The 13,605-nt window shown below is 38.0% G+C and overlaps 1 protein-coding gene across 1 annotated transcript; it reads left to right on the plus strand.

The window, feature by feature from the left end:
- Nucleotides 1-3,383: 3,383 nt before the first annotated feature.
- On the plus strand, nucleotides 3,384-11,850 carry LOC117809715 (uridine-cytidine kinase-like 1). Its single transcript, XM_034679183.1, has 7 exons — nucleotides 3,384-3,491; nucleotides 3,651-3,744; nucleotides 3,877-3,939; nucleotides 5,448-5,570; nucleotides 5,688-5,795; nucleotides 5,967-6,123; nucleotides 9,969-11,850. Exons 1-7 carry the CDS (start codon nucleotides 3,448-3,450, stop codon nucleotides 10,043-10,045), a joined length of 666 nt encoding a protein of 221 aa, XP_034535074.1. The 5' UTR covers nucleotides 3,384-3,447; the 3' UTR covers nucleotides 10,046-11,850.
- The last annotated feature ends 1,755 nt before the right edge of the window (nucleotides 11,851-13,605 follow it).

Raw genomic sequence — 13,605 nt, forward strand, 5'->3', positions numbered from 1 at the left:
ATTTGCATAATTGGATTTATTTACCCACATCGTAAAAGTGTTTTTAATTAAGTGTATTAAGTTAATAGTTAACGCAGAGTCGACACAGTGTCAGACTAACGACTCCGCATTGAGCTAGTAGGTTTTGAGTTTCCTTCAGAGTCGCTGTCGCTCGTCAGCTGTGTTTACATACCGCTCCAAACGTCTTTAAGCCCCGCCTACCTCTCACCCTGCGACATGATTGGCCGTCTTCTTCCTTTGTCTAATGTATGATTGCAAATAGCATCTAAGACACATTAGCGCCCCCTCCCTTTCCAGTGGTTAAGGGGTGTAATTACAGGTTTAAATATAATCAAATTTTTTAAATACATTTTTTTCACAGATATGTTTATTGACATTTTGCTAAATGCAAACAACACGAAACCAAGACAGCACACAGACAGTGACACACAACAACAACAACAACAACAACAACAACAATAATAGTACATATATTAAAATCTAGATGATAAAGCGAAGCGTATACAAATGAATATGTATAAATAAATAGCAAAATAAAGGAAATAAATAATGAAGTATAAAAAAAATGAAATGAAATAAAAAATAAAAACAATTAAATAAATAAATCGTGGGGCGCTGGTGGTCTAGCGGTCCAAGCGCCCCACAAACAGAGGCTACAGTCATCGTCGGAGGGCTCGCCGGTTCGATTCCCGTCTGGTCGACCATTTCCTGCATGTCTTCCCCCGCTCTCTACTCCCCACATTTCCTGTCTCTCTTCAGCTGTCCTATCAATAAAGGCAAATAAAAGCCCAAAAAATATAACTTAAAATGAATAAATAAATAAATAAATAAATAGTTATTGGTCGGTCTGCCGCCCTCAACAACACTTTTGAAAATTGCCCATTAGGTAATCACCTAACCAGGGATCTCAGAGAGGTCCAGCTCCTGCAGATACTTAAAGGTGACATATCATACAAAATTGACTTTTTAATGGTTCTCTACCTGAAATATGTGTCCCTGTCTACAAACCCCCCGAGAATGAAAAAAATCCATTCTGCCCCTGTTCTGATTTCTCCACCTTTCTGTAAATGTGTGTGAAACAAGCCGTTTCAGACTTCCGTGTTTTTGTTACGTAACAACAATATCCGGTCTGTCACGGAGTCAGAGCTCGGAGCTTGTTCAGCCCATAGACTGTATAAAATAATACTGAATCCCTCTTCCGTTTTTCATTACCTGCACAAATGTGTGCTAACAAGGAGCTTAGGAGGGAGGCATGCTAGTTGTAGACTGTCTTAATAAACACAAAGGTCGGTTTTACTCCCCACGTCTGCAGATTTGAAGATCTAGTGGATGATTTTTATTTGTCATGGATAAGTGCTAGCGCTAATTCGCATAGCCACGTAGCTGTAGCTGTAGCTGTAGCTGTAGCTGTATACCAAGACACACGTCGACATACTGACAAATAAAACAACAAGAAACACTAAATCTGTGACCAATCCTTCAGAAAGGTCCTGCTGCCTTTCTGGTAGAGGTCGGTTTTACTCCCCACGTCTGCAGATTTGAAGATCTAGTGGATGATTTTTATTTATCATGGATAAGTGCTAGCGCTAGTTAGCATAGCCACATAGCTACATGTTCGTAGCTGTGTACCAAGACACACGTCTACATACTGAATAATAAAACAACAAGAAACACTAAATCTATGACCAATCGTTCAGAAAGGTCCTGCTACAGGCGCCTCTCCGTCAGGATCAGATTCAGAGGGTTGAAGTAACGCAATCTGTGAGCAGCCGTGTTTATTCAGCCAACATGTAAACATTAGATCAACGTGCTGGAGAGCCGAGGCACATCCACTTCCTGAGGGGGCGTGGTCAGAGGGAAAACAGAGTGTTCTGATGAGGAATGAAGAAGAGGACTTTTCAGGCATGCCAAAATCTGATTTCAAAGTGTTTTTTTGAGCATAAACTTTAAAGACATGTTTTGGGGACCTCTTAGACCAATATATATTGATAAAAAAAGCGTGATATGTCCCCTTTAAAGAACGAGCCCCCCATCCTGTGAAAGTCCCTCAGGGAGCCTCTCACTAAGTGTCTGATTCCCCCCAGCAAATAATATCACAATAATTATCGTTATTGAATTATCGCCCAGCCCTACTCTCCAGCTCAGAGACAGAGTAAAGGTTAAAAAGAGTCAACATCAACTCAAACAAACTCTCTCTCAGGTGTTTCTGTTGAGGCAGCTGGTGTCTGTTTGTTAGCTCCCTGTGTGAGCATTAAAGGACTAATCCGTACTCTCAGCTCCTAAAGGGGCCTGTTGGAGTGTGAATGAATGGCGTCACCTTACATGAACCCACTTTAAAGACAAATAGAAGCGAGCTGGCCGCTCCTCTCCTCCGCCCTGGACTGGAAAGTATTTGTTCAGTGTTGCACGGCGGTGATGGAGTGGAGCTGATTCTCTGTTCTAATGCTTTTTCTTTCTCTTCTCTCTCTCCTCTTCTCTCTACTCTTGTTCTTTTATATACTTCCTTCCTGTGTTTTTTTTTCACCTCCTCCTTCTCAACTTTTCATCTCTAAAACTCCACAATTGAATATCTGTCACCTTCTCCAGAGGAAGCTGCGCTGGGATATGTGAGGCTCGCCTTGTGCATCCTCTCTCTCTCTCTCTCTCTGGTGTTGTAGTTCTGTAGATGTGATGCTCTCTGGTTTTGGTGCTACAGGCTGCTGTGAATTAAAAAAAAAACCTCACATGCTTGTCTGATGCTTTTCATGACCGATTGAAGACGGTTCGTCAGAGAAGCATTAAACCACTTGCTGTTGTGGGTGTTCAAACTGAAGCATGCCTTTTTTTAAAGTTCAGCATAATCAGAGCATGCAGCAAAGTGTGTCAGCTGTGAGGTCCTGACAGAATACGTTAGCTTGTTTTGCCGCTCTTGGCCGTGTAAGCATGTGTTTGAAAGTGTATCCACTTCATGTGCTGAGTTCCTGAATCTCATTTCTTTGTTTTGGTTTTGTTTGTTTGAGCTGAAGGCTCCGATTGGAAGCTAAAGTCTTGACTTCCAGCATGAAGAGAAATACAGAATCCCCTGCTTCTTCTGCAGTGACATGACGCTAACATCTGCAAACATCAGCTCACAGTTTCCTGATGTCTGTCCCTTAGCAGATCTCTGAACAGATTATACTTTGAGTTATGTTTCTTAGAAATCAGAGCAGCTACTCTGACCTGAACCCTGGAGCTAGCTGCACAAACTGTACAGTGAATAATCCCTGACAGAGTTAGGATTCTGTAGACGAGACCTGTTTTTGAATCTTTCATTGCTTTTTGACAATCAGCGCCCCCTACTGCATGTTGGTTTTATCCCCTCTAATCCCTCCATGTGCTCATCCTGTGTGTTTGCTTCTGTTTGGCTTTCACAGATCAGCTCTGGCCTCGGCTCATCAGGGTCAGCCTTTACCCAAAACCCTCAGCGTGATGGAGAGCACGCCGCAGGTCCGAGGCATGCACACCATCATCAGGTCAGAATGCACACTTGCACAGGACATTTAAAATTCCTACCTCAAAGGTGGTGGAGAGAGGGTAGAGATATGAGACTTTTCCTCCCTACCGTGACTCAAGCTCTCACACTGACACAATCTCTCTCTGTGTTTCCTCCTGACCTCTGTGTGTCCGTGTAGGAACAAGGACACCAACAGAGACGAGTTTATCTTCTACTCTAAGAGATTAATGAGGCTTCTGATAGAACATGCTCTCTCCTTTCTTCCTCTCAAGGTGAGATTTCTTCCTTTTTTTCATGTGAAAGAGTCGCCATAAAACGACCCACTGCTCTCCTCCTCTTTGAAATTATCTTCATGTTGCTTTTGTAAACGTCCAGCTGACTTCTCTTCTTCCTTTATTCTCCAGCCCGTGTCCGTGGAGACGCCGCAGGGTGGCGTCTATGACGGGAAGAGGCTGAGCGGTAAAAGAGTGAGTCTGAGTCTCAACTTTTGGTTGTGATTTAACATTAAGTCTGTGTCGTCATCAAAGTCCATGTTTAGTATCTGAGCACCTTTTACCAAACTCCACTTTTCCTCTTACTGACAGAAACAGAAGAAAAAAAAAAGACTTTATTCTAATAAATGTTCAACTTTTTTCCCTTACAACATTATTCTTTTATTTTCAGAATTTTTTTTTTGTTACAATTTTATTCTTTTAAATTTACACCTACGACTTTATTCTCATACATTTTAAACTTTTTTCACTTACAATATTTTTCTTTTGAATTTATAACTTTTTTCTTTTGGAATCAAGACTTTTTCAACTTAAGACTTCATTTTTTTTAAATTAATGGTTGTTTTAACTTATGACTTTATTCTTTAAAATTTTCGCCTACTTTCACTTACGACTTTATTTTCATAAATTTTCCACTTTTTTTTCTTACGCCTCTTCTTTTGGAGTGACGACATTTTTCACTTACAATAAAAAAAATAATTTTAAATTTTTGCAATTAGGACTTTTCGCTAACGACTTTATTCTTTAAAATTTTCAACTTTTTTCACTTATAACTTTATTCATTTAAATTTGTGACTTTTTTCACTTACAACTTTTTCCTTTTTAAATTTACGACTTTTATCATTCACGACTTTATTCTTTTAAATTTTCAACTTTTTTTCAATTATGACGTTTTTCTTTTGAATTTACGACTTTTATCATTCACGACTTTATTCTTTTAAATTTACGACTTTCTTTCAATTTCAACTTTATTCTTTTAAATTTACGACTTTCTTTCATTTACAACGTTTTTCTTTTGAATTTACGACTTTTATCATTCACGACTTTATTCTTTTAAATTTACGACTTTCTTTTAATTACAACTTTATTCTTTTAAATTTACGACTTTCTTTCAATTACAACTTTATTCTTTTAAATTTACGACTTTCTTTCATTTACAACGTTTTTCTTTTGAATTTACGACTTTTATCATTCACGACTTTATTCTTTTAAATTTACGACTTTCTTCAATTACAACTTTGTTCTTTTAAATTTACGACTTTCTTTCAATTACAACTTTGTTCTTTTAAATTTACAACTTTCTTTCAATTACAACTTTAGTCTTTTAAATTTACGACTTTATTTCAATTACGACTTTTTTCTTTTGAATTTACGACTTTTTTCACTAAACTTTGTTCTCGTAAATGTATGACTTGATTCTCATTATCTTTTCTTCTTCTTTAACGTGGCTCTAATCCTCTGTTTTTTTTAAAGACCACATGAACCAAAAAATTCTGAGTGTTTTCAGGATCAATTTGAAACCAAATTTAGAATTGAACAGTGAACGTGTATATTGTCTTTTTTTTGAGCCGCCAGGGGAACAGTTGATGGATTTAGAAGTCATAATAGATTTTTAACGTTGATAAATAAGGCCTTCAAATACAATCTCATTGATCAGGAAACATAAAGTAAACATAAATATCTGTGTGTGTGTGTTTTCATAGATCACAGGCGTTTCCATCCTGAGAGCAGGAGAGACCATGGAGCAGGCTCTGATGGCTGTGTGTAAAGACATCAGGCTGGGAAAGATCCTCATCCAGACCAATCACGACACAGGAGAACCAGAGGTTAGTCAGACCCAGACAACCTGTGCAGCACCTGACCCATCTTCACATTCTCATGAATTTTCTTATATGTAAACACCTACTGACTTAATTATACCCTGTCCATTCTCCTTCCTCCAGCTTCACTACCTCCGCCTGCCCAAAGACATCAGTGAGGACTACGTCATCCTGATGGACAGCACCGTGTCCACGGGAGCTGCAGCCCTCATGGCCGTCAGAGTGCTGCTGGTACGTCTACACACACATGAACAAGCTCCAGAATAAACCCGCTCACACAACTTTTTTATAGTATACTGGACTGAAACTTGAGTGCCGTCAAAACAAAAATATCCAATAGAAAGGGATATGTAGAAGAGGAAAGAAACCTCAAGTCCTAAACTCCTTGTTTTCCTCCTGAAGGACCACGATGTAGCCGAGGATAAGATCTTCCTGTTGTCCCTGCTGATGGCGGAGATGGGGGTCCACTCGGTGGCGTACGCCTTCCCTAAAGTACGCATCATCACCACCGCCGTGGACAAGGAGGTCAACGACCAGTTCCACATCATTCCAGGCATCGGTGAGGAAGTGTCATTTCTCCTCTTCTGAATTTAGAACAAGCAGATTCACACAAGTTATTTATCTAAAGAGGCTTTTCCAAACAGAGACTAGAGAGAGGTCTAGACCGTACTCTATGTTCTATTATTAACAAAGACCCAACATCAAGACAGGATCAGATCCAGTCCCATCTTCCAGACAGGACTCAGTCTGATCTCATCTTAATCCACCATGAGCAGAGCACTTTGCAGCATTTAGCAAGTTACAGTGGCAAGGACAAACTTCCTTTAACAGGCAGAAACCTCCAGCAGGACCAGACTCATGTTAGACACACATCTGCTGAGACCGTGTTGGAGAGAGGGATAGAGGGAGATGAAGAGAGAGATGGATAGTAGTTTTAGCAGCTGGAGTCTGGCACGTCCACAACAGCAGGCCGTCTATGGCAGCGACTCAGAGGAACCTACGAGACAAGGGAGCTCAGGGACTCCAGAAAGGTCTATGGTTAGTAACTTTAATGGGACAGGGAGAGAGGGGGGATCTCAGTGTGTCAGTTCCGTAATCTAAAATGAAGTACAGCCTACAGAGAAATGCTTTGCAACAATTCAATCCAGCAAATAACTCAGTCTGTTTCCTTCACTTTCTTTGCTCGCAAATCACAACAGACGTTATCTCAAGACTCTTTCCAAACAGAGCAGGTCTAGACTGTACTGTAAGACCCAACATCAAGACAGGATCAGATCCAGTCCCATCTTACAGACAGGACTCAGTCTGATCTCATCTTAATCCACCATGAGCAGAGCACTTTGCAGCATTTAGCAAGTTACAGTGGCAAGGACAAACTTCCTTTAACAGGCAGAAACCTCCAGCAGGACCAGACTCATGTTAGACACACATCTGCCTCGAACAGTATGCTGTTTAAATATTTTAAATAGAAGGAGACATGCATAAAAGTTTCGGTGCACACATATAGTCTCTCTGTTGCAGAAAGGTGAGACTCCAGGTCTCTCAGGCATGCACGCCTCTGATTCTCAAACAGAAACAAGGGAGCGTCTCTTCTCGTCTGGTCTCAGCGACCTTGCAGAGCTGTTAGAGCTCAACAGCTCGGTTATGTGCGCCAGAGTCTGCCCCTGCAAAACTTTATGAATTATCCTCAACCTTTATTGGCAGGCGGTGAAGGGCAATAAGAAAATGTGATGCATGAATCTATCAGAGGAGGTAATAAATGGTAAATCAACACAGAATCACACTGAGCTCAGAGCTGCTGCTCTCCTCCTGCTCTCTGTGGAGGAGAGGCGTTAACACAAAGTCTGGGACATGTTTTCACTTACAACTTTATTTTTTGAATTTACAACTTTTTGTTTTGGAGTTGAGACTTTTTTCACTTACGACTTAATTTTTTTTTAATTAACAGCTGTTTTAACTTACAACTTTATTCTTTTAAATTTTCGCCTTTTTCCACTTACGCCTCCTTTGTTTTGGAGTTACGACTTTTTTCACTTACAACTGAATTTTTTTCATTCTCAACTTTTTTCAATTATGACTTTCAATTTTTGTCACTCACGACTTCATCCTTTTGAATTAACAACTTTTTCCACTGAGGACTTTATTGTTTTAAATTAACGACTTTTTTCACTTCAGACTTTTCTTTCTTTAAAGTACGACTTTTTAACTTACGACTTTATTCTCATAAATGTTCTACTTTTTTCCACTTACGCCTCTTTTCTTTTGAATTTATGACTTTTTTTATTTACGACTTTATTCTTTTCAATTTACGACGTTTTTCCCTTCTACTTGTTTTTCTTTTCAGTACAACTTTTTATCTTATGACTTTATTCTCATAAATTTACAACTATATCAATTCGGACTTAATTCTTATAAATGTATGATTTTTTTCACTTCCAACATTTTCTTCTTTCAAGTACGACTTTTTAACTAACGACTTTATTCTTATAAATTTCGGACTATTTTCCACTTACGGCTCTTTCCCTTTTAATTTATGACGTTTTCACTTACGACTTTTTCTTCTTTTCAGTACAACTTTTTATCTTATGACTTTATTCTCATAAATTTACAACTATATCAATTCGGACTGAATTCTTATAAATTTACGATTTTTTTCACTTACTACTTTATTCTTTTAAATTCAAGACTTTTTTTAACTTCCAACTTTTTCTTCTTTCAAGTACGACTTTTTAACTAACGACTTTATTCTCATAAATTTCCGAGTATTTTCCACTTACGGCTCTTTTCTTTTGAATTTATGATTTTTTAACTTACGACTTTTTCTTCTTTTAAGTACGACTTTTTAGCTTACAACTTTATTCTCATAAATTTCGGACTTTTTTCCAATTACGGCTCTTTTCTTTTGAATTTATGATTTTTTCACTCATGAATTTATTCTTTTAAATGTACGACTTTTTTCACTTCAGACTTTTCTTTCTTTTAAGTACGACTTTTTAACTTACGACTTTATTCTTATACATTTTCAACTTTTTTCCACTCGCGCCTCTTTTCTTTTCAATTTATGATTTTTTAACTTACGACTTTATACTTTTGAATTTAAGACTTTTTTCACTTCCAACTTTTTCCTTTTCAGTACAGCTTTTTAGCTTACGACTTTATTCTCATAAATTTCCAACTATTTTCCACTTACGGCTCTTTTCTTTTGAATTTATGATTTTTTCACTCATGAATTTATTCTTTTACATTTACGACTTTTTTCACTTCAGACTTTTCTTTCTTTTAAGTATGACTTTTTAACTTACGACTTTATTCTTATAGATTTTCAACTTTTTTCCACTTACGCCTCTTTTCTTTTCAATTTATGATTTTTGAACTTACGACTATATACTTTTGAGTTTACGACGTTTTTCCCTTCTACTCTTTTTCCTTTTCACTACAACTTTTTATCTTACGACTTTATTCTCATAAATTTACAACTATATCACTTCGGACTTAATTCTTATAAATTTACGATTTTTTCACTCACGACTTTATTCTTTTGAATTCATGACGTTTTCACTTACGACTTTTTCTTCTTTCAAGTACGACTTTTTAACTAACGACTTAATTCTCATAAATTTCCAACTATTTTCCACTTACGCCTCTTTTCTTTTGAATTTATGATGTTTCCACTCACGACTTTATTCTTTTGAATTTATGATGTTTTTCACTTACGACTTTTTTCCTTTTAAGTACGACTTTTTAGCATACGACTTTTTCTTCTTTTAAGTATGACTTTTTAACTTACGAATTTATTCTCATACATTTGAACTATATCACTTACGACTGATTTCTTATAAATTTACGATTTTTTTCACTTACGATTTTTTACTTTATTCTCATTATCTGTTTTCTTCTTTTTTTAATCCGCCCTACTCCTCTGTTGTTTTAAAGACCACATGATTCAGTTAAATTCTGATTGTTTTCAGGATCAATTTGAAACCAAATTTGAATTGAACAGTGAACATGAACATTGTCTGTTTCTGAGCTGCCAGGGGAACGGTTGATGTATTTAGAAGTCACAATAGATGTTTAATGTAGATACATAAGGCTTTTAAAGAGGACCTCATTGGTCAGGATAAGTCTTCAGCTCACTTTCAAACATCAGGACCACGTGCCTGATGTGATGCCGACCCCCTCTCATCAGGTCAGAGCCAACATCAAACAGATGGATGGACCATTAGAGGTTGTTTCAGCTGCTGTGTCCTCAAACCCCCTCATTCCACCAGGGTTGTGTTTTTGCACTCATACCCTCATCAGTTCATCATGCTCGATCTTGTTCCATCACTTGAAGTAGCCCCCAGCAGAGAAAGCACTTCACCCTCCTCTTCTTTTAATTCACTTCCTCTCTTTTTATCTCTAAAGGTAATTTTGGCGATCGTTACTTCGGCACTGACGCTCCGTCAGACTGGTGCGAGAGCGACGAGGGGATGGACTTCTGAGGAGCGAGCTCATCATCGGGGTTGTTCCTAAAAGCACTTAGAGCTGTGAGGACGGTGACAAACAGACACTCCTTCACTCCATCCTGACCCATGAGGTGACGCTGTAAACCTGTTGCTACCTGCTCACATGAGAGGACTGAGTAACATACGCACTAGTATCCACTTCTGAGGCCTCACTCTGTGTGTTTGAGTTTCAGATTAAGGTTTTCAGCGTGTAGGAGCATTTAAGGACATGAAACATTTCTATTACGCACATCAGTTTGTGTTTTTAACAAAGTCTGCAACACAGTCTGCTCTGTGCAGCGTCAACAAACCGGCTGACACAGGACTTCCACCAGATCCACGTCCGGTCCGTCTCAAATTCGCTGCAGTCCGGCTCAGTGCTCTCTCAACACCCACCGTTAGTGTTTACAGAACGGAGCATGGAGCAGGACCGCCGGACAGCTGGATTCATGTGACCGGATTCAAGGATTCTCCTCCTCCTCCTCCTCTCCTCATCCATGTTGTCTTTCTGGTCCTCTGAAAACCTCTGACCTGTTGACTCCAGGCCTGGCTCCGCTCATCATGACTTTGGTTTGTCGTTGTAGTTAAAGTGAAATACGATCTGGTGATAACACAGAGTGTTTTATTCTGAAAATTAACCGGATGTTTTCATTTTGTTTTGGTGAAACCTGACTTCCTGTCCCGCTCCATCTGCTCTGTTGAGATTGATGCGTCGTGCTCCGGCATCCGGCACAAATAGAAGTCTTGCATCTCTGATCTGGAGGGCTTTGACCTGCCGGATCAGAGACGGAACGCAACGGAGCGGCTCCAGTGGAAGTTAACACATTGACTAGAATAGAAACCGGACACAGATCAGGTGGAATTTCACCGCGAGGTTGTCAGAGAACATCAAATCATGACTATTTCATAAGCCATATACACATTCCAGGGCTTGGACCAAACCAGAAAAGCTTGTTAGGATAGAATAATGCCGTCACACACACACACAAAGATCATGAAACTTCCCTTAGCTGCTGATGCTGACGCTTATATACCTGCATGTGCAAACTGGAGCGCCCGTTATCTGCTTTAAACAAAGACTTTATAAAGTTCAGTTGAGACATTAAACATCGAGGAGAACATTATCTAGAACTCCAGCTTCTGTGAGTCCCTCCAGTATAAGCTTCTATGTTCGCCTGGCTTTAAACGGCACATATGCACGTCAGATCCTGAGGTTACTTTAAAGGTTCATACGTCTATGACTGAACCCACTCACTGTTACGTTTTCACTGCAATCTCAAAAGTGCTGCCAACTTCATCTTTATGCTTGAATATAATTTTGATAATGATGCCAGGTTTTGTCTTTGAAGCTGCAGAGGAGAGATGTTGAGTTCTTGTACTCTCTGTGCCGACATAAATCAGACATTGTTGATAAATAATAGCTAGAAAAAGAAACCTAGAGCTATGGAGGATCAATCCTGTGCTTTAATTCTTATCAGAAATAATCAAACCCAAACATTTGTTTTGCACAAACACGTTAACGCCTGATTTTTAAATTGAATTCTCTCTGAATCGCGCTGGAAGAAAAGTTACTTTACTTGACGAAGCTCCCTGAGTCTGAGGGGAATATATTATTTCTAGTTAGCATTGTCTAGTTATTGTACGCTTCAGCTTTTTGTACTGTATATAATTTAATCTCAGGCGACTTTCACTGAAAGAACAACGAGGAGTTAAACTTGAAGAAGAAGAAGACGGAGCGATGATGAAGGGAAGCAATTAAATGTTGTTTTTTATGTTGAACTTTAAAGATCATTGCTGTACTTCTCTTGTGTCATTTTGCCTTTCTTATTTAAATTTTTGATTTAATTTATTTAACCTTTATTTAATCAGACGAGTCCCATTGAGATCAAGACCTCATATACAAGGGCGACCTGGTTAAGAGGTCAGCAGCACACCTCAAAATAAATAGCACAGCTCAACAACATGGAGCATATGTACAGACAGTATGTAGAAGCAAAAGTGCAACTTATTTTCAAGTGAAGTGCAATTTGTGATTACAAAACAGCATTTAAAAACACAGGCACTGTTCTGTGGTCTGTCTTTCATTGAAGATGCACCCAAAGGTGTCCAGTGAGATAAGATCTGACAGATTCAAGTCCTTCTGGAGTTTATTCCAACAACAAAACTGAACTGAAATCTACATGCACTTTTATTTTAAATGGACCTGTCATTTATGGGGCACTTTGATATTACAAAAGCAGGATAAGCTAGGTTAAATTAGGGACTTCTATTAATGCAAATAGTCTAGATTTATGAGTTATATGTCTGCAAGCACGACCACTTTTTACAGTACAGTGTGTCAGGATGTAGAGGTAGTATGTTGAATTTAATAACAAAGACAAAAAGGTCACTATTTAACTTTTTTTTAATTTGCTGCTGTCATCTTGTTACCAAAAACACAACTAAGAACAAAACCTGGTAACAGTAAAAATGAACCACAGAAACCTCCAAATTAAGACGGTGTCACAGTTAAAAGTTCCCCCTGGTTTGTTTCCTGCTTTAACAAACCTTTAAGATGAAACATCTGTTTCCATTATTTCATTTTGAGTTCATTTTACACCCAAATAATAAAATACAAACTCCACGTAAGGTGTAGATGTTGGTTTGTATGTTGAACTTGTGATACCGCAGCTGCCCGCACGGTGGCAGCAGAGTTTGTTTATACCGGATGTGACGCACTATACAATTTCTCCGATGCGTTCAAGAGCTGTGGGAAATAAGTGTTCTATGTAAGTGAAAGGAGCAAGGTAAGTGAGAAATGTTTCATCATACACATTTTTAAAAAGATCTTAATTATTTTATGTTTTACTTAAATAATTCGATATTTTTAAAATGTATTATATTTAAATCGCACATGTGAAATTTGGGTGATTACTTGCTCTTTTTTTTTTAACAAGTAGTAAATTAGTGATGCAATTAATTGTATTTTCCTCATTTTATATCAGAGGGAATTAAATGCATGTTGTATCTTTCAGCCAGTGTTCAATCAGAGTTGTGCTTTTTGATTTTAGACAATTGTTACAAGTGTAAAATGCTAATATTCTGAATTTGGCAAATCAGCCCTCTCAATTAGAGCAACAACTGCTTGGAACTAATTACAGAGAGTGCTGCAGCTTTGCTGAATTTAAGTTGAGGATGAAATCATGGCTAAAATCAATGCAATCTTGTACTCATCACAATTAAATTGAATTAACTTCACAGTGTAGGGCTTTTAGCTATTTATATTGTATTATTGTGTTGATAGTTTGTATGTTAATGTAGCCCTGTTGTTTTATATTGGTTATGTATTATTGTGTAGCTGTTTAAATTATGCACTGTTTGTTTTTAACAGGCATCACCTCTGTCTCCTGCCCAGGGACTACAGATGTAAATTAGCTCATAGCTAACTCTGGTACAGCTAAATGGCTGTACAGTGTCCCTGTTGAAATAAATGAATAAATGAATAATAAAACAAATTAAAAATTATAATTTTAGTAATTATTATTATGATAATTTTGTGTCTTTTGAAGCGTAAAAAC

Source organism: Notolabrus celidotus, unplaced genomic scaffold, assembly GCF_009762535.1.
Source record: "Notolabrus celidotus isolate fNotCel1 unplaced genomic scaffold, fNotCel1.pri scaffold_371_arrow_ctg1, whole genome shotgun sequence".
NCBI classification, from domain to species: domain Eukaryota; kingdom Metazoa; phylum Chordata; class Actinopteri; order Labriformes; family Labridae; genus Notolabrus; species Notolabrus celidotus.